At 38.4% G+C, this 21,721-nt stretch overlaps 1 protein-coding gene across 1 annotated transcript in view; it reads right to left on the bottom strand.

The window, feature by feature from the left end:
• Positions 1-20,744, bottom strand: part of HTR1F (5-hydroxytryptamine receptor 1F) — a 134,767-nt gene extending 114,023 nt beyond the window's left edge. The window contains 2 exon segments of the mRNA XM_025988906.2: positions 5,739-5,833; positions 20,226-20,744. Coding sequence (XP_025844691.2) covers positions 5,739-5,833; positions 20,226-20,335 — 205 coding nt within the window. The 5' untranslated portion in view covers positions 20,336-20,744.
• Between the last annotated feature and the right edge of the window lie 977 nt (positions 20,745-21,721).

Raw genomic sequence — 21,721 nt, 5'->3', positions numbered from 1 at the left:
GGCCTCAGGGAGAAGCTGGTTGGTCAGTCGGGGGCTCTGGGTGGAGGGGCATGTGCCCTGCTGCCTTCTGGAGCTGCGGTCCTGGGAGCGCAATTCCAGCAGTGCAGGCCCTGGATTCCAGGGCGCCGGGGGACACAGGCAGAGATCCTGCGGTCCCCCTGGAATAGGTGGAGGTGTGGAGGGTACAGGACAGGGAGACCTCTCCTGCCGCTGGGTACTCCCAAGCTGTGCAGGTCAGCACCCGTGCCTGGGGAGCACCCAGGCCAGTGCAGACTGGGAGCTGAGGGTACTTACTGGGGGAGCTGACTCCAGGGCTAGAGACCTGGTCGCCACCAGTGTTGTTGTTCCTCCTTGTGTCATCCTGTGCCTGGGAGGGAGGGGCCACCAGGGGCAGAGGCCTCATGGGGTAAAGAGCTCCCACTGAGCCCAGCACCAGGCAGGGGGAGCATCTCCCCAGGTGCATACACCTGAGAATCAGCACAGCAGAATCCTCCCCCAGAAGACCAGCTGGAAGGACAAGGGAAGAGCAAATTCTGGACCAAGCCACGCTGGAAAGCTCCAGGACTGAGGGAAAATAGTATGTAGAACTAGAGGGTTCTTTTTTTTTTTCTATTTTCTTTTTAAATTATTTTTCCATTTTGATTCATTTTTATATCAGACTAAAAATTTCCAGTATTTTTTCTTTTCCCACCTTAACTACAATATTTTACCAACTCTTCATTTTTAAGTTTCTTCCTTTTTGACTTTCATATTTCTACAATTACAGGTCTTAGATATATTGTCTACTTCTAGATTCCCTTCAACATACTCAATTTAATTTTGGGAGATATACAAGATATGGGTTTTTTATGTTTTTTTTTCTCTGCCTCCTTTTGTTCTACAATGGTGGAGGTCAATACCTTCTAAAACATTACCAGCATGCACCCAGAACCAAGTGGGATACCATGCTGGTTCATTTTGTTAGATTATATTCTCTATTCCTGCCCCCCTCTTTTATCTCATTTATGTTTTTTGGTGGTCAATGTTGGGGCTCTCTATAAATATTTCTGGTCTATATAAATTTGGGACTGAGCATCTTCTAATATGCTTAGAACTTAATATACTCAGAACCAAGAGGATATCCCTCTAGGACCCCTCAGGCGGACTACATTCTCCCTCCACTATAACTTCTTCACCATCATCACCCTGCCTTTTTTTCTTCGCTTTTTTCTTTTTTCCCTTTTTCCTTTTACTTTATTCTCTTCTTTTCTCTTTTTTTTTCTTCTTCTTTGGAATTCTTGGCCTTTTATTTTTTACAACTTTGTTTTAAAATCTGTTTTTCACTTTAGTGGTCCTTTTGTTTTATTTTGTTCTGATCTTTCTTTTCATCTTTTGGATTAACCTGTCAAAATCGTCTAGGGTGAAATATACTTAGGTTGTGGTCAATATTCTTGACTCAGCCTGCTCATACAGCCACTCTGCAGTGACCAAAATGACTAGAAGGAAGAACTCATCACAAAAGAAAGAAGCAGAAGCAGTACTCTCTGCACAGAGTTACAAATATGGATTACAATTAGATGTCAGGGAGCCAATTCAGAAGCACAATTATAAAGCTACCAGTGGCTCTGGAAAAAAGCGTAAAGGATTCAAGGAACTTCATGACTGTAGAATTTAGATCTAATCAGGCCGAAATTAAAAATCAATTAAATGAGATGCAATCCACACTGGATGTCCTAACGACTGTAGAATTTAGATCTAATCAGGCCGAAATTAAAAATCAATTAAATGAGATGCAATCCACACTGGATGTCCTCCTAACGGGTTAATGAGGTGGATGAAAGAGTGAGTGACAGGGATCCCTGGGTGGCGCAGCGGTTTGGCGCCTGCCTTTGGCCCAGGGCGCGATCCTAGGGACCCGGGATCGAATCCCACTTCGGGCTCCCGGTGCATGGAGCCTGCTTCTCCCTCTGCCTGTGTCTCTGCCTCTCTCTCTCTCTCTCGCTGTGTGCCTATCATAAATAAATAAAATAATTTAAAAAAAATTTGAAAGAGTGAGTGACATAGAAGACAAGTTAATGGCAAGGAAGGAAACTGAGGAAAAAAGAGAAAAACAAAAGACCACGAGGAAAGGTTAAGGGAAATAAATGATAGCTTCAGAAGGAAGAATCTATGTATAATTGGGCTTCCAGTGTATCATTTAAGGCCCTTGTTTCTTTGGTGATGTTCTGCCTAGAATATCTGTCATTTGCAGAAAGTACCATGTTGAAATCTCCTACTATTAGTGTATTATTATCTAAGTATGTCTTTACTTTGAATATTAATTGATTGATATACTTGGCAGCTCCTACATTAGGGGCATGAATATTCATGTTTGTTAGGTCTTCTTGTTGGATAGACCCTTTAGGTATGATATAGTGTCCCTGGCCGGATGAGAAATGGGTGTTATACATATAGTTGGCACATCGAACTCCATTAAAAATATACAAAAAAAGAAGTAGTTTTTGAAAATAAGAGCACAAAGAATAACTATAACCACAAAAATTTGATTAAAGATATATAATATAATACGATATAATGATAGTAGAAGACTTCAGTACTCCACAATCAATAACGGAGACAATCAATAAGGTAAAACATCATTTGAACAACATTAGAATAAATGGAACTAATGGACATATACAAAATGTTTTACCCAACAGCAGAATAAACATTCTTCTTGAGTGCATGTAGAATAGTTTCCAGGACAGATTACATGCTAGGTCATAAAAAAAATCTCAACAAATTTAAGAAGGGTAAAATCATTCTCAGTATCTTTTCCAACCATAATATAAGAAGACTACAATAACAAAAGGAAAATGAGAAAATCCACAAATGCATGGAAGTTAATATACTCTTGAACAAGCATTGAGTCAAAAAAGAAATCAACAGGAAACTTAGGAACTATCTTGAAACAAATGAAAATAAAAACACAGTATACCAAAATCATAGAGTACAGCAAAGCAGTAGGAAGAGAGAATTATATAGTAATAATTGTCTATATTAAAAAATAAAAAAGATCTTAAACAATTTAACTCTACTTCTCAAGGAATTAAAAAAGATAGAACAAACATCCTAAAGTTAGCAGAAATAAATAAATAAAAAGGTTAGAGCAATAATAAATGAAATAAATAGTAAAAAAAAAAAAAAAAAAGAAAAAATCACTGAGTTGATTTTTATGAAAAGATCAACAAACTGACAAATCTTTAGCTAGACCAATCAAGAAAAAAGAGAGATGACTCTTAAATAAAATAAAAAACAAAAGAGATATTACAAGTGATGCCCCAGAAATAAAAAAAAATGATCATAAGAGGCTACTGTGAATAATTATAACCAATGAATTAGAAATGTAAAATAAATGGATAAATTCATAAAGACCTGTAATAGAACAAGACTGAATCAAAAGGAAATAGCATGAATAGATGAATAACAAATAAGGAAATGGAATAAGAAATAAAAAATATTCTATCAAAGAAAAAGCCCAGGACCAGGTGACTTCCCTAGTTAATGCTACCAAACATTAAAAAAATTAATACCAATCTTTCTTAAACTCTGCTAAAAATAGAAGAGGAAACACTTCCAGACTCATTTTATGAGGCCAGCATCACCCTGACATCAAAGCCTAATAAAAGATACCATAAAGAAAGAAAATTTGCCTATTTCTCTGATGAATGTAGATGCAAAATTCTTCAACAAAATATTCGCAAATCAAATTCAACAGTACATTATAAGGATCATATACATGGACCGAGTGGGGTTTATACCTGGGATACAAAGATGGTTCAACATATGCCAATGAATCAGTGTGATATTATATTAGAAGAATGAAGGCTAAAAATTACATAATCATCTCAACAGATGCAGAAAAAGCATTTGACAAAATCAATACACTTTCTTTTTTTTTTTTTTTTTTTAATTTTTATTTATTTATGATAGTCACACACACAGAGAGAGAGGCAGAGACACAGGCAGAGGGAGAAGCAGGCTCCATGCACCGGGAGCCCGATGTGGGATTCGATCCCGGGTCTCCAGGATCGCGCCCTGGGCCAAAGGCAGGCGCTAAACCGCTGCGCCACCCAGGGATCCCTCAATACACTTTCATGATAAAAACTCTCAACAAATTAGGTATAAAAGGAATTTACCTCAACACAATGAAGGTCTTATACAAAAAACTCACAGCTAACATCATACTCAATGGTGACAAACCGAAAGCTTTTCCTCCAAAATCTGGAGCAAGACTAGGATGCTTGCTCTTGTCATTTCTATTCAACATAGTACTAGAAGTCCTAGCCGGGACAATCAGGCAAGAAAAAGAAAGGAATCCAAAGCCTAGAAGAAGAAGTAAAATTACCTCTGTTTGCAGATGACACAATCTTATATGTAGAAAATCCTGAGGATTTCACACACATACAACAAAACTCCTATTAGAATTAAAAAATGAATTCAGCAAAGTTGCGGAATACAAAATCAGTATACAAAAATTAAATGTGTTTTCGTAAGCCAATCACCCTGAGATCATGACCTGAGCCAAAATCAAGAGCCAGCCACTTACGTGACTGAGCCACCCAGGTGCCCCAGTTAGGTTTATTTCTGAATATTTTGTTAAGTGTCCTTATTACCAAAAAATAATAAAGAGGGCAAGATAAAACTTTTGGAATTGATGGATATGTTTATGGCATAGATTGTGGTGATGTTTTCACACATGTACTTATCTTAAAACATATCACGTTGTATACATACCTAAATACTTACAGCTTTTTATATGCCAATTGCACCCCAGTAAAGTGGTTTTTTTAAAAAAGAGAACTTCTATAAATTATAGCAACTACTGCCAAGCAATATGATAGGATGAAAATTGAAGGCTGTTTTCTGAATTTATCAATTTGGAGGTCCCTGGTGATTTCAATAAGAACAATTAGAAGAGAATAATATCTCCCTAGCCACTCAACTAAGTCCTTCTTCTCTACTAGAATATTTGCACATGTCTTTTGCTTAATCCCATTCTCTTGTCATGCTTCAAATACCTCAAGGCATGGTTCTCTGCAAATGAAACTCAAAAAATTAATCCAAGCTAATCACTGAAAGAGAGTAGGTTGGCTAACTTATTCCTCAATGAAAGCTTGGATAATAGTCCTGAAATACCTACCTAGATAACTTTCGTTTTATATAGCAGAAAGGGCAAAAGCACCATTGAAATGAAAAACATTTCAATGTCTCTCTGCCGATAAGTTGTATCCCTATACCATCCATGTATAATTGTCAGTAATTTCCTTTTCCATAAAATGAGATGATGTTTTCTTTTTAGTATTGATTTGGGAATTATATAGAAACATATATAAAGCAGCAAAATAGAATTATATTTCTGCAAAATAGAATTATATTTATTTCTACAGTTATATTTCTACAAAATAGAAACTGCCATAGGCTCATTTGTTGATCACATACCAAGCTATTTTTGGAGTATATTTCCTAATCCTACCCTGGGTCTAGTTTGCATTTGAAATATATTAGGTTACTCACTTTTTCATTAAAAGAAATCTTATACTTCTGTGTTAATTCATTTTTTTGTTATTTGATTCACTGAAAATACTCCAAATCTGACAATTTCCATTGATCAAAATCCTGCAAGTATCATTTTAAATGTCAGGCTTTTAAGTCTTTTCCTGTTTATTATAGCCAAAATTTATTTTCTTCCATGCATCCCCATAACATATTATTTTTACCTTTTGCAGAATTGTATTTTTGTGGCAAATACAATAGGTTGATCCACTCAATATCCTTTCCACATTCTTTGTCTCCTTTTCCTTCACCATAGAGGCTGCAAATGACAAGCAACAGCACTGAGTCATAAACCTTATCCATGTGCTATTGCCCCCTTGCTTCTTCAAAGTCTTGAGCTTATTTTAACACTTCAAATATGGAAAAGAAAACAAATGTAGGTAAATCTTCTTGAATTCTTCCTGTGGTGTCTGCATTTCTCAAGAATTCTCCTTCCTATATAAAAGCCATTTTTTGAAAATATTATTTTACTTATTTAAGAGAGAGAGAGGGAGGGAGACAGAGCAGTGTAGGGGGAGGGGCAAAGGGAGAGGGAAAGAGTCTCAAGCAGAACATGGAGCTAGACATGGGACTCAATCTCATGACCCTGAAATAATGGCCTGAGATGAAATGAAACCAAGAGTCAGACGCTTAACCAACTGCACCACCCAGGTGCTTCTAAAAGCCATATTTCAGGTTGCTACATAGGTGTTAGGTGTGCCAACACTAGAGACATGATCCATTTCCTTACTAATTATATTGCATCAGCTCTGACCTCATTTTACTACATTCTAATGAGTAAGGACAGGAAAAAGGAAATGAGTAGCACAGAAGATGGAGAAAAAATTATTATTATTTACTTAAATATCAGCTGCATTCTTAGTTATTGTATCTTTTAGTCATCATAAGATGCCTGTGAAATAGCTTTCATTATTCAGAATTTTACAGATGAATATAGTAAGGCTTAGATAAACTGGTTATTTTGCATAAAATCACACACTAGGTGGTGATGCTGGGATTGAAGCCCATCAGCTTCTGATTCTAGTGGTTTCAATGGTCTTGGATTGCACCACTCTTCAATACTTTATATATGAAACTACCTACCACCAGGTACAAAATACCCTTTATTTTTTACCAATTAGGTCTTTCATAGCCTGGTAATCATTTTTAGAAATGTTACTAAGATTACACTAGAGGTATGCTGGAGTTAGTCCCCACTGGCTGTAAGTCATCAGGCACATTTCTTCCCAACTGTGTTCAGTGAGTTCACTTTGGTAATTTGGAACTGATTATGTCAGAAGCATCTATACTGTTGGCACTATGAAAACTCTACAAATGTGGGCTCTTGCTCTCCTTCCTTGTTGGTTGATAAACATTTACCAGAATACCACTAGTCAAAACATTTTCATCTAAAAGCATTGTTAGAAATAATTTTAACATTAATCTCTTTCCTTTACTATTATATATCTTTCAGAACTGAGTTTTTATCTGTTGACATTTGAAACATTATTGTCATGTCCTTCATGCTTCAAAGACTTCCCACTATTACAAAATAAAACCCATCAATTTCCTTTTTTCCTCTAATGTATTCATAGTCCTACCATGCCCCCTTTTAAAATTGCAACTTAAATGTTTAGTTGTGCCAAGAGCTATTGAATCAAGCAGTTTGAGCACTTTGTAGGAATGCTTCTTTTCACAACACATCTCTATCAAATGTCCTGAAAATAATCAAACCATTTGTTCCCTTCACTTCTATCAGGCTACACAATCTTAGAAATGATAAGAAATTTAAACAGTGATTTATATCAATTTCTAATAGACTGCACATCAACTCCACTTGGCTATGATACTGAAAAGAATAAACTAATTAAGAAATTATCCATCAATATCAAAAGATTGTGACAAAAGAAGAAAGGAGGAAACGCTAAAATTTTTTTGGTCTAGGTACAATGGAATGTTATATTTAAAGTAGCTAATCACAAATGTAAGGTAAGCTCATCTATTAAAAGGGGAAAAGTATCCAGATTGAATGTCCAGATTGGGTAAAAATAAAAGCTAAAAATATTTTCCTTGTAAGAAAAATTCAATTTAAAATGATTCAGGCCAACAACTTGAGGCAAACCTAAAGAAAAGAAAGACAATAAGGCTAATATTAAACAAGATGAATTCAATGAAGGAAAAAGAGAAAGTAAATTTCATGTAGGAAAACTAGACAACCATATATCTTTAAGTGCCCAATAATCAAGCACCACAATATCCAAATAGTAAGTTTAGAGTCCACTGGCAAATAGACAACTACAATTGTAGAAGGAAACTTTAATGGATCTCTATAAACAAGTAACAGATTAATCATATAAAGTAACAAGAGAAGTGATATAAATAGTGTTAAATTTTAGTGCCATATATAGCACATAATTCACTCTTTCAAGTGTGCAGTGATAGTTTACACAAGCTAAACATATATAAACCAAAAAACCCCAAAACCTTACATAAGCATCTCAAATAGAAATCATGCTGGCCACATTTTCTGACACAATATAATACTAAGAATAACCATGAATTGAAAATTTTAAACACAAAAACCTAAAACTTTGTCACTTATAATAGCTTCTTCAAAATAACTTATAAATTAAAGAAGAACATTAGAATTCAATGGTACACTATTTGGTTTGTACTATCGAGAATGATATTTAGTAGTTCTAATGGAATAGATTTATAAATATAATTATATACTATTGTTTTTGCTTAAAACATATACCAGACAAAATTTCTGGATTCTGAATATATTACTGCCTATTTTAAATAGCCAAGAGAATAAAAAGTCTATTTATTTAACAAAAAACTTAGAAAATTAAATAGATTAAAGATAAATGAAGGGGGATCCCTGGGTGGCTCAGCGGTTTGGCGTCTGCCTTTGGTCCAGGGTGCGATCCTGGAGTCCCGGGATCGAGTCCCACGTCAGGCTCCCGGCATGGGCCTGCTTCTCCCTCCTCCTGTGTCTCTGCCTCTTTCTCTCTCTCTATGTCTATCATAAATAAATAAATCTTAAAAAAAATAAAGATAAATGAATAAAAATAAATGAGCATTTGTTTTAGCACTTTTCTGTGAACTAACCTTAATAACCACATGAAGATGTGATAAGAAATAATCATGTCATCTTACTATTCCATAACATAAAATACTTAGGAAAAATCCAAATAAGAAATGTGTAGAACTCATGAGAAGTCTATTATAAAACTTTATTCACAATATGAAATCAGTCTTAAGTAAATGGAGAGATATCATATTCTTTCATGGGAAATCCAGTCAGTCTTTCCCCACTAAATGTATTTAAAATGCTTATTCCAATAAAAATCTTAACTTATTTGATATCTCAGAAAATTGGCCATGCTCACTAAGGGGAAACAAACAGGAAAAATATGTAAAATTGTGAAGAAGAATGATAGAAAACCCTTGCCATACAGTTGCTAAAATAATGCACAATTCACAATAACTAAAAGTAATGCAGGTGTTATAACAGTGAGAGACAGCAACTAGACACAACTGATCACTGCAAAAAGAAGCATCCAGTAGGTGATAGATTTAATATTTCATACCAGTGAAGATAAAATGACTTTTCAAAGTCATTGAGGCAACAGGGTAAATCTTTAGGAAGAAAAGGTCATACATGATAAATAAAAATGAATTAAGGGTTGATCAAAGAGCTAACTAGAAAATAAGATAAAAAATATTGGAAAAGATCAATGTATATCCAACTGATCTTGGAATGGAAAGTTGTAAACTTACTTCTGGTTTCATGAAGCTAAACCAAACCAAGGCAAAAAACTGAAATGTCAAACTACATAAAATTTAAACCTAAGTGCCATCAGTAATTACCATGGAACAAGTTCAAAGGTACCAACAAAAGGGAAAATTTGTAGCATATGACAAACAAAGCTTTGGAAAAACATAAACATATCCATAGTAAAAGCAAAAAAAGCACGGATAATTCAAAAAGTAGAAATTCAAATGACCATAAAAATTTAAAAAATTAGATTCAATCTTATAAGTAATCAAAGGAAAAATACACCAATATCAACAAGAGATATATAATTTTGGCTATCAATTCAGCAAAAGTTTGTAAAAAACTAAGCTGTAATACTCAATTCTTGTGAAAATGTGATATAATTACAGAGACTTTGTTTTTTTTCTTTTTCTTTTTACTCTTTTTCTTTAGTTTTATATATTCATGTTTTCAATAATGAAGAAAATGTAATTAGAATAATATCACATTTTTATATATTGGAAGCATCTGTAAAGAATGTAGTATGAGAGAAAATACTTTTCAGTTTTAAGTGTAGATTTTGCAATTCAGGGCAGCCGGGGTGGCTCAGTGGTGTAGCACCACCTTCAGCACAGGGCCTGATCCTGGAGACCCAGGATCGAGTCCCGCGTCAGGCTCCCTGCATGGAGCCTGCTTCTCCCTCTGCCTGTGTCTCTGCTCCTCTCTCTCTGTGTGTCTCTCATGAATGAATAAATAAAATATTTAAAAAAAATTTTTTTTGTAATTCATTTTCGTTTTAAATCTAACAATGAAAATGATAAAATGTACCTTAAAAAAGAATTCAGAGGAGGATGCAGTTTTTTCTCAAATACTTTAGGTTCAAAGGGCAACATATTCTACAGTTAAGAGATGATTAGACTAAAGTGAAATGTGGATTTGTTTCCCCCCACCGAGCCAGTCCCAGAATTTAGGACAAAATATTTAAAGTCTCTGGGTATCACTTATTTCTTCTGTAAAATGGGCATAATCATTCCTGCCTGGATGTGAAAATAATATATAATAAAACATTGGAAAGCAACTATAAAAACTATCAAACAGTTAGTTTGCAAGCCATTTTGATTACACTCATGGAATTATATATAGTTCTAATTTTGTTGATTTTTCTTCTACTCAATGAATTTGTGTCCAGGGCAAGAGCATTCCTTCTACTTGACATTTTCATTTTGTGAGTCCAATACCACTTTTTATGCTACAATCATATATTTATCCATTCAGAAAACACTTCCCTACTGTTTCACTGTGAATTCTGCGTATGTGTATCTTACATTAAATTAGATGCTTTTCCAAAAGCTCTAATGTTCCAACATGTGATAGTGGTTTTAATCCAATTTCCTTAGCCACTGCAGAATTTCTGCCTGTCTACAAGTTTACAATGGTGTGAAACACTTAGATACTTTTTAAAAAGTGCAACAGTCTTGACAGACTTTTCTCCACTTAGGTCCTGAGGTAGCAAGAATGTTTAATGAAAGGTTGCAAATGCTTTTAAGTGACAGAATATATAAAGACAATAAGCATAGGAAGGAAACTTGCATAGATTTTTGCTAAACCTTGGTAACCTTCTTGAGGACAAAAAATGAAGTTTATAAGAATTTTAACCCATTCATTTGAAAACCCTTTCCAGGATTATGCCTATGAAGGGAGGAATATTAGTTTCTCTCTTCTGTTTTTGGACTAACAATGTGGCTAACTGGAGGTAATCAGCAAAGAGGGGTTAGGAAGATCCCTAGATGAATTTGAGAGAAAATGGATCTTTGAGCATTTAAAATTCAATTTTTTTCTTAAAACAGGAAGGGTCAAAATCACAATCTAGACTTTAATTATGCAAGGTAAGAATAGAGAGCTCCATTGCTTTTACTTCAACTAGAATTGTAAAGATTGATGGGTGCTTGCCTTGTCAAGCACAGCTGCCAAGATGCCAAAGAACAGCTACAAGATGCCTGGAGTTATTAGTGTTGTGTGGCAGTGGCTGCACCGAATGACAAGCAGAGTGTTGAAATGACCACTTTCCAAATCTGGAGCTCATTATTTCAAACACTATTTAATAAGAAGTTATGAAAATATACAACTAACATATTCATTATTACTTGTATTATATGACTAAACCACCTGTGCTTGTAAGCATTAGCCAGATCAGGCTTTTCCTGAAATTGTGTTAGCTATTAATGCAGTCGTCAGGAATTGTGCTTGCTGTGGCAATCAGAAGACAAAATCATAAGAATATAAGTCTATAGAAACAGACTTTTTAAAATATGACAAATGCCTCAAAAAGTGAAGCGTTGCAAGATTAAAAAACATGATTCTAAAATTAGGGCTTTTGATAGCTGAGTATTTGCACATGACCTTGACTATTTTAGTGTAGAAACTGGTTTCTATTTATATAAATCTCTATCTCATGGATGATTTTATTCCATCAGTTCTCACTATGAGCATGTGAATACACTGATATATATTAGTTACAAGATGGAGAAATAAAAAGAGAGGAAAGATACAAGTTGAACTGGAGCCAAAGACCTTTTAAATAGCTAAGAGGCAGACCTTTGCAAAAAAAGAATAAGTATCAATGAATCCTGATTAAATTGAGATACTTTCCTTCAATATTAGTTGACATTGTTTTGAAATAGATGAAAATTTGATATGAGGAAAATGCAACCACATACTGTCCACTTTATAAAAAGTAGAGCAACTATAGCAACATAAATTTATATTGTCTAAAAAACTAAAAATAGTTGAACACTGAAGCAGGTTATTGAGTGAGATTATATAATATTCTTCCCTTGAGGTTTCATTATATGAGAAAAACAGCCATCTGTCTTGGAGATTGTGGGTATAGAAGATTATGTTGGAAGCTTCTCTGACTTTTTTGGCAATTTAATCTAATTAATTTAATTAAATAGTTCAAAAAGAGTGAAATATCTTAGAGACACCACTGTATAGAGAATGAGACGTTTTTGAAATGATTTTTTGAAAATCTCTCCCACCCAAGGGGATCTGTGAAGTGTTCAGTGCCATGGCTTGTTTACAACCACTTCCACCACAAGCAACAAAGGAGTCAGAGAAGTTTGTCTTTGATGCCCCTTGTGCCAAACATGAGGGTTCATTAAGTCAGCAAAAACAGATGAAAAAAGACTCATTTCTGGCATTCAAGGACTCACTGGTCTAATTGGAGAGAAGACATATGTAAATAAATAAAATACAAATGCCCTGGTGAGTGAAGCACAGAAGCTGTAGGTTCGCTGCAAAAGGTTCATAACCAGGGTTCAGGGGTACGTTGTTTTCTGGCTAAAGTAAGCATCTGGAAAGGAAAAGAAATAAATGTGGATTTTGGCAAATGACTAAGAATTTTCCAGGTGGAAGGAAGGACATCCAGAGCTAAGTAAGGAACAGAGTGGAAAAACCTCATATGTCAGATGAGTCTGAGAGGTTCCCTACTGCTGAACCAGAGGTTGGCAAGGAAGAGTGGTAGGAAGGGAGCTGGAGCATCAATCCAGGTAAAGGAGGGTTAGGAGAGTGAGCTCTAGAAGAAGAAAATGGGAAGCCACCAAAGGATTTTAAGCATCAGACAGCCAATATCTAAAATTAATTTGGTGACCGTATGGGACAAACGACTCATGGGGACAAGGCTTAGTCCAGGGATATGGGGTTAAAGGTACTTAAAAAGGTCCAGGCCAGGCATATCAAGTTAAAGTAAGTTAATGGATGATCAGGAAATTAGATTCAAGAGACCCATCAGATTGATTGGATTTGGCTGGGTATGCAGAAAAACTTTAAAAAAGGAATCCAAAAGTTTCTTTGATGGGATATAGAATATAAGAGATTTATACATTTAGGGGAGAAAGAAGAGTTTAATTGTGCACCTGTTAGCTGGACCCAGAGGTCATTTATCTGTCCATATGGTGATCTCCAGGTCTGTAGCTTAATGAGGAGGTTTGGGTTGCATATGTAGAAGAAAGGGAAATTGTCCCAAGTACAAGTCCCATGGGTGCTGTATAACATGACTTTACTTGCACTAGATCATGGCATTAAATAACACTGTATCACAAAGTAAGGAATTTATTTCCTTTTCAATGTTCTTTCACTTTGGATTAAGCCCTTGAGAGAGTGGCAGTTTGTTGAAGATTTGTTATTAACTTTTGCTATCTCCCTTATATGCTGGCCTCAGGCTCAAGGCTTTTAGCTGGCAATAAGTACCTGATTAAAATTTAATAAGATCACTACTTTTTTCAGTATCATTTTTAAATTATTGCCTGTTATTTGTGGCAGTAATATTGATTTTACACTAACAACAGTGATAAGAACATTATTTATATTTTAAGATGTGATTCAAATTAAAGAGAAATTATGTGAAGAAATCATGTAGTGTGAAGGTATCAAAAACTCATGAAGGTAGTATGTGTTGGGATGTGGATACAGCAAAAGAGAACCTGTAGGCAATGTTAGAACTGAAATTCGTCCTCACATTTGAAATAACTAGGACCCATCATCTCATTTGGAGGTAAATGAAATCACAGTAGGTAATGATATTTTATTAAAAAATGTAGGAAGGATTCCTAATACCCCAAAATTATCTGTAAATATTTGTATCTATGTGCATTATTGTGCCATAGTCGTTTGTTCCTTTATGTTTTTAGATTCTCAAAGGGATCTTTGACCAAAGGAGAATAAGAAAAATGGCAGTGAATGGAGAAGAGAACTAAGGATAGACAGTGGAAGAGGATCACCAAATGAATGAAGAAGTAAAATTCAAAGACAAACTGGACCAAGAAAGTGCTGTCACTAACTTCAAGAGCAAGAAAGTTAACTTTGACTCTAATGGAAGGGAAGACATGAATGTTTAATGACTAACTTTATGGGACAGCTCCGGGTGGCTCAGCGGTATAGTGCCGCCTTCAGCCCAGGGACTGATCCTGGAGACTCGGGATCAAGTCCCATGTCGGGCTCCCTGCATGGAGCCTGCTTCTCCCTCTACCTGTGTCTCTGCCTCTCTCTCTCTCTCTCTCTCTCTCTGTGTGTCTCTCATGAATAAATAAAATCTTAAAAAAAAAAAAAAGACTAACTTTGTCAACTACTCCTACGGAGCCTCGCAAGCTAAGGTTTCAGTGATCATGGTTTAAAAATATGGTGACAGTGGCCACAGGAGCTTCATGGGGTGGTGAGAGTGGAAGTCAGCATGGTGGGAAGGAGTTAGTGGGAGTGGAGGGGATTGTGGCAAGAAATAAAAATAAGTTTTTTTTTTCTAGAAGCTGGCTGAGAAAAGGAGTCAATAGGACTAAATATAGGGATTGTTCAGGATCATGACAGTCTTTTCTGTTTGCTTGCTGCAAGGATGAGAATGATATGATTTTTTAAAAAGATTTTATTTATTCATGAGAGACACACAGAGAGAGAGAGGCAGACACAGGCAGAGGGAGAAGAAGGCTCCTTGCAGGCAACCCGATGTGGGACCCGAGCCCAGAACTCTGGGGATCACGCCTTGAGCCCAGAGCCACCCAGGCGTCCCGAGAGTAATATGATTTTAATAATGTAATCGATGGAGTCATTAAATGAAGAAGAAGTTAAAGCTGCAGGTGATAAAAAGAATGGTTATTGAAGCAAGGTTCAGATGCAATGGGGGAATCCATTGCTCTGGATTGGATTGCTCCACAATCCTGGATTGTAGAATCCAGAGCAGAGAAGGAGGTCAGCTTGACTATTAGGATTGGAGCAGAGGAGAGTTAGCTAAGCAGCTAAACATACACGAGTTAGAAGAGGGGAGGGAGCTTCATTTCTGGGAGCGTCTGAATTCCTCAAGAAGAATCATTCTGAGAGCAAAGAGGGCAGGGGCAGAGACAGGTGGCAAGCTCAGGCTGCCTTAGAGAACTGGAGAGAATGCTAACCAATGGTTAAAAAAAAATGCCAACCAATAGTTAAGAAAAAGCTTTGATGAGAGGCTAAGTGTCCAAATGACATTAGAACTAAAACTTTATGGTAGAATCAATTTGGAGAGTTTATACAAATGTCTAAGGCAGCACTTAGCTCTAGCAATATAGGAGGATGACTAAAGGACTGATACAGAACTGAGGTTTTGTAGGAAAAGGCACTATCCCTATTCCTAGTCTCACTAGTTCTCTCTGTCACTAGGTCTGGAATTCTATATTTTATACACTACCAATTATTAAGTGACTTTACTCCCATAATTGTTCTCGCTCTCTTTTTTAAATAATCTCTTTCTTCTGCTGGTTCATTCTCATTGGTCTATTTCCAACATTAAATTTCCTGTTTTAAAAACAAAATCTCCATGGCCTGCTCTAGCTACTTTTAATTCTCTTATCTGAAAGAGCTATTTTATAGATTTTTCACTTCTCACCTCCCGTTTTTTTTTCTCTTTATTACTTTAAATTACATATTTTTTTCAGATTTGTATATAAAATTTTATTTAGTATTTTGAATAACTGTGTGCACATAACAAAGATATTAAAGTATACAGAAGACTTCATCTCCCTCCTGTTATTGTACCCTACTGCTCAGTTTTCCTCCCTTATAAGCAACAACTAGTACCCATTTTTTAAAAATATTATTTCATACACAGGTTTATTTTTCTTTGTTCTTTAACAAATGATAACATACCATGCACACCAGATTGCCACTTTTTCTCTTCAATATACTTTAAAAATCTTTTCATGTTAGTACATAGAAAGCTGCCTTAATAATTTTAACAGCTGGACAGTATTCCATTGAATGAATGTACATAGTTTATCTGGCTTGTTTTCCATTTACAGGTATTTATTGTTTTCAATTGTTGACCTGTATAAAAATCTACGGGGAGTTTCTTGGAACATAAATTATCTTTCCTAAGTGCAAATATATTTGTAAGATAAATTCCTTGGACTGGAATCACCAGTCTTTGTTCAATCCTTATCGGTCAATCTTTTATCACCACCATTTCAGCTGAAATAACTCTTACCAAGACCAAATAAAATTTCAAAGTAATTCTGTGTCTTCACATAATTTAACTCTTCAGCATCCTGGATTTAGGTGATCTCATTTCTTCTAAAGATACTTTCTTCTTCTGGCTTCCCTGATACTACCCTCTTCTGGGTTTTCCCCTATTTCAGACTGCTCCTTCTGAGTTACTTTTCTGGCTCCTACTCTTTTCAGTGTTCATATTTTGGATTGTTCTAGAGCTCTTTCCTCAGTCTGATGCTTTAAGTAATTCTCTCCTTAAATCATTTAATAAAGTCTCATTGTTCTTTTTTTTTTTTTTAAATTTTTTTATTTATTTATGATAGTCACAGAGAGAGAGAGAGAGGCAGAGACACAGGCAGAGGGAGAAGCAGGCTCCATGCACCGGGAGCCTGATGTGGGATTCGATCCCGGGTCTCCAGGATCGCGCCCTGGGCCAAAGGCAGGCGCCAAACCGCTGCGCCACCCAGGGATCCCAAGTCTCATTGTTCTAAATATCATTTACACAGTAATGATTTAGACATTTTTTTATCTCCAACTCTGACTTTTTCCCGGAGCTCCGTCCCAACTACTCTTGTGAACCTGCATCTGCAGATCTAACAGGCTGCTCAAAACTTAACTGCTTCTCTTTATGCTTCCCATATTAGTTAGTGACAGTTGCATTCTTTCCACTGTTCTGGTCATATATCTATGCATCAGCTTGATTCCTTTCCTTCTGTCAGAGATCACGTCTCATACATTATGAAGTCTTGTCACCTTTACCTCCAAATATATCCAGGATTTGGTATATCCATTGCTATCACTCTGGTCAAAGACAAGGCTAGGAAACTAGTAGCTTCCTAATGGCCTTTCCCGCTTGTCTTTAAACAAATTATTTCAACACAATAGCAAGAAGATCCTGGTAAAACTGTTCCCCATTAGAAATGCTTTAATGGCCTCCTACTGTACATAGAAGAAAACAGAAATGCCACGTCATGAGTTAAAAGGTCATCTATTACTTCTGAGAACTGGAAACACCATCAAGAAATTGGAAAAATTATCATATCAATACACCCCCCCCACACCTTACTTCACTCACTGATATAATTTTTGCTTACTTATGTTTGGTCCTAGATTCTGACATTTCTCTTTGCACCTTTTCAAGTGGAAGTAATAATTTATTATTTATTTATTTAAAAGATTTTATTTATTTATTCATGAGAGACACAGAGAAAAAGGCAGAGACATAGGCAGCTCTGCCTATGTCCCCCACAGGGAGCTTGATGGGGGACTGGATCCCAGGACCTCAGGATCATGACCTGAGCCAAAGGCAGGTGCTCAACCACTGAGCCACCCAGGTGTCCCTCATTTCATTTTTAAAAAAGATTTATTTATTTATTTATTTATTTATTTATTTATTTATTTGAGGTGGGGGCAGGGACAGAGGGAGAGGAGAAGAGAATCTCAAGCAGATTCTGTGCTGAGCATGGAACCCCACACTGGGCTAGATCTCACCCAGAGATCATGACCCTGAGATCACAACCCCAGCTGAAATCAAGAGTTAGGAGCTTAACGACAGCACCACCCAGGCACCTCTTAAGTGGACATAGTAATTTCTGTTACAGATGCCAATTATGAGTTTCCCTATTGCACTTCAAAAGCTCATCACTTTCAGACCAGACATGAGTATCTCTTGCCTGTATAATTTAAGGCTGAGAGGATAGAAAAGCAAGGCTTCTCATGGTGGGGTACAGGCACTGTTGTTCTATAACAGATCACTACAGATGCTTCCCCATGGGTCTCAGGACTCCATCACCTAAAGATTGTTAGTGCTTTCAATTAATAGCAATAAGAAAGCAACACACTACATCTTGTTTACTCTCACTTCTTAAATTCATATTGAAAAAAAAGAATCCTGCCATGGCCTTTCAAATATTACCATATCTGTGTTGCTTTACACTAGCCATTTATTACTAATATACTGGAAAGTGCCCTTTAAAACTCTTTGAAGTGATTTCAGTAACAGTTCATTAAAAGGGATCACACTTCCTAGATAAGAAAATTCAATCACTCCTCTAATTTCCAGTTAAGAATTATAATTTTGTAAGTCTTTTTTTTTGTTTTGTTTTTTTGTTTTTTTTGTTTTTTTTTGTTTTATTTTTGTTTTATTTTTATTTTTTTTATTTTATTATTTTTTTGTAAGTCTTTTAAAAGAGATATGTACCCAAGTTTTGACTTAAAACAAAAAAAAAATGCTAAGAAAGTTGTGGTGTATTATTTTTATTAGCAGCTTTCTGATAATCTCTAAAAGAACAATATGCTTAAGAACTTTACAAAACGAGTGAAGTCAAAAAAGCTGCCTTTACAAATGTGCTATTGCTCAATTCCACACATCTATAAAACTTGCCTAATGAATTAAAGTCTCAAAACTTGCATTATTCTTAGAGTTCTTTATAAACTGTTGAAAGGGAACAAACCTTTGATACAACTAAGCTCATTAGCTCTGTAATAAGCCTCAGTGGACCAGGCTTGACAAATGATTCATACTGACTAAAGAAGGTGTGGAAAAATACATTAAAATTTCTTGGACAAAAATAAGTTAATTTTCGCATCTGAGAACTTCTAAGCGGATACCAGGAAGTATAAAATTTGTTCTAGAAATATCTGAGCATAATGAACCATACCCAAAGCATAGAAAAACACTTCTGATTGGAAATAGTGAATAACTGTTTTCATTATCAAGACCAAGACCAACTCTGATACACAGATTTGAATGGGGTGGAGACGAGCAAGAGCTATACTTGCTTTGGAGGAGACACACACTGATAATGCTGAAACCTGCTTATGAGTTTGGAGAAGAGAAAGGGACAGAGTAAGAGGAACAGCAATGGAAGCCCAGCGGGATGGAAAGTCTTCCTCGGGTTTGTTCTAGTTCTTGACACTCCCACATCACAGTGAAAACCAGCGAAGGAGTCCAGTTTTCTGGACTCCTTCCTCAACAAATACATTGACAAAAGGGGCAATTCAAACTTAAGGATTTAGATTTTTGATCGCCACATCAAATTCAAGATCTGTGTATAAATGGAACCAGAGTGAAATCCATCTCGAATCTGTTTCATTTTCCTGGCTTTTGGTATAACACACCCACTAAAATTTCGTCAAACTGCAATGATTACATAGATATTCCAGAAAAATTGATGAGAGTGGCTGGTGACTCTTCCTGCTTATGACATCTTAAATGTCCAGTAAACAAATCAGCTTAATTACATTACAATCGTCAAAGTGCCAGGAAAATACCTGCAGAAAATGAAGTCTCAAGGTTCCTTCCAAAGTGCGTGGATTAGCTCTCAGCCAGTGCGCTATCAGGGGCCGCCTCTTTCGTGAAAGTGTAAATAAACCCCAAACCCCAATTCAGCATTTGAGGCACCCTGTGTATATTCTCTCATCTCCTGCGTTTCATTTCCTAACTTCCCAGGCTCACAGATCGGCTCTCCTGGCCTCTCCGGGGACCAGAACCCTTGAATATCAATCCTCACTCAGATCCCCTTTCTCCTTCGCTCCACTGCCCTCCCCCCTCTCCCCCCCCCGTCCCCCCCCCCCCCGGGCGCCTCCGGCCGTAGGGGAGGACCTGCACCCCCGCACCCCCGCTCCCCCCCCGGGCGCCTCGGGCCGTAGGGGAGGACCTGCACCCCCGCACCCCCCGGTCTCCCCCAGGCGCCTCGGGCCGTAGGGGAGGACCTGCACCCCCGCACCCCCGCTCCCCCCCAGGCGCCTCGGGCCGTAGGGGAGGACCTGCACCCCCGCACCCCCCGGTCTCCCCCAGGCGCCTCGGGCCGCGGGTGCGGACCCCCAGGTGCGGTCCCGGGAGGACCTGCAGCCCCGCCCCCAGCACCTAGCCGGACGCCGGCGGAAGCCCTCTCCTGCTCCTTACCTCAGTGGTTTGTACCTGCGGGAAATCAAGTTAGAAAACTGCAGCCCTTCTTTCCGATCGACGCCTCCTCCCGGGTCCTCACGTTTGTCTGACCGTTTCCCCGGCATCATCCCCCCCGCGGACAGGTTCGAGGACTCCACTGCCCTCGCACGGCTGCACTCCGCGGGGGCCGGGCTGTCTCCCGCCCCGGGCTCCTCAGAGCCGGAGCACGCCCCGAAGCGGGCTGTCGCGGACTCGGACCTTCCCCAGCGCCCCGGCCCGGCCCGGCGCCTCCCGCCCAGCCTGCAGCAGCAGCTCCGCCCGGGACCGCGCCGCTCCCCGCAGCTTGGCCCCGGAGCGCAGAGGCTGCGGGCGGAGCGCGGACATCGCCCCAAACAGGTGTCGGGAAGGAGTCGCGCTCCAGCCCCGCAGGGCGCCCGGGCTCCCGCGGGGCCTCCCCGGCCGGGGCTCCCCGCCCCGCCTCCCCGCCGCAGGCCCGAGCCGGGAGGCAGCGCTTCAGGGCGGACGGCTCCTCTGTCCCGGCCTCGGCCCTCCCTTCAGCTCCCCTCTCCCGTCTGCTTCCCTCACTTTACCCCTTTCCTCCCTCTTCTCTCCGCCGTCTCCTCCCTCGTCTTCCACTGGTGCTTGGAGAAGGGCGCGGGGAGGGCAAGGTGCCGTCTCTTTGACTTGTGAGATACCTTGGAGATGACCCCCTCACGGAATCTGGAAATGACGTGAACACAAAACTGCAGTCTCCTTCTTTTCCTGGTGGTTCTCCTTCCAGGTCTCTCCCTCCCTCTCCTTTGATCCAGTGGCTAGGAATGAGGTGAGGTCAGATGAGGAAAGGAAGGGGGAGTTAGAGGCAGCAGTCTTCAGGCCTGGGATGGAGAACCACCCTTTGAGATCTGTTTCCCCACAATTTCACAAAGCAGGCATTTCCTCAAAAATGATTGGGGTGGGGAAGGGTGACAAAGGAGATAGGCAGGGTAACCGGGACCTGAGTGTGTTCCAGATTTTATTCTAAGGCATCCACTGGGGTTTATTCTCCAAGTGCCTTAGAATACATTTCTAGTGTTTTAATCTGGATGTGACCTTGAGAAAAAATCTTGCCCTTTCCTGTGGCTGGCCTTAAGTCAGTTTTCCAGATTGATGTTTTATAGCCCGGGAGACAGTCTCTTCAGCTGTTGCCTACCAGGAACTCCCTGAGAAACTTGAATGCTTCTTGGAGGAGGCAGTTCTCCAGCACTAGAAGGGATCTCCAGTGCAAGGAAGGATCCATGCTTTGTAGAGAGCACCACCCCCGCAGTTCACAGGTTGCCTCTCCCTGCACTGTTTCACCCTGGACTTGAATATATCCTTTCCCCCAGAAAGGAACTCCTGTTACTGAAGATCCTTTTTGCTCTCCCACTTCTCAATACTTTCCGCCTTCCATAGATCATCTTCCTTATAGATAAAACCTGTTTTCCAGCCCATCTTTCTTCCATTGGTGAAGTCATCTTTGTTCTTTGGAATCACAT

Source organism: Vulpes vulpes, chromosome 15, assembly GCF_048418805.1.
Source record: "Vulpes vulpes isolate BD-2025 chromosome 15, VulVul3, whole genome shotgun sequence".
In the NCBI taxonomy this organism is placed as follows: domain Eukaryota; kingdom Metazoa; phylum Chordata; class Mammalia; order Carnivora; family Canidae; genus Vulpes; species Vulpes vulpes.
The sequence above is the reverse complement of the archived record's forward strand: the minus strand, read 5'-3'. Positions and strand labels throughout refer to the sequence as shown.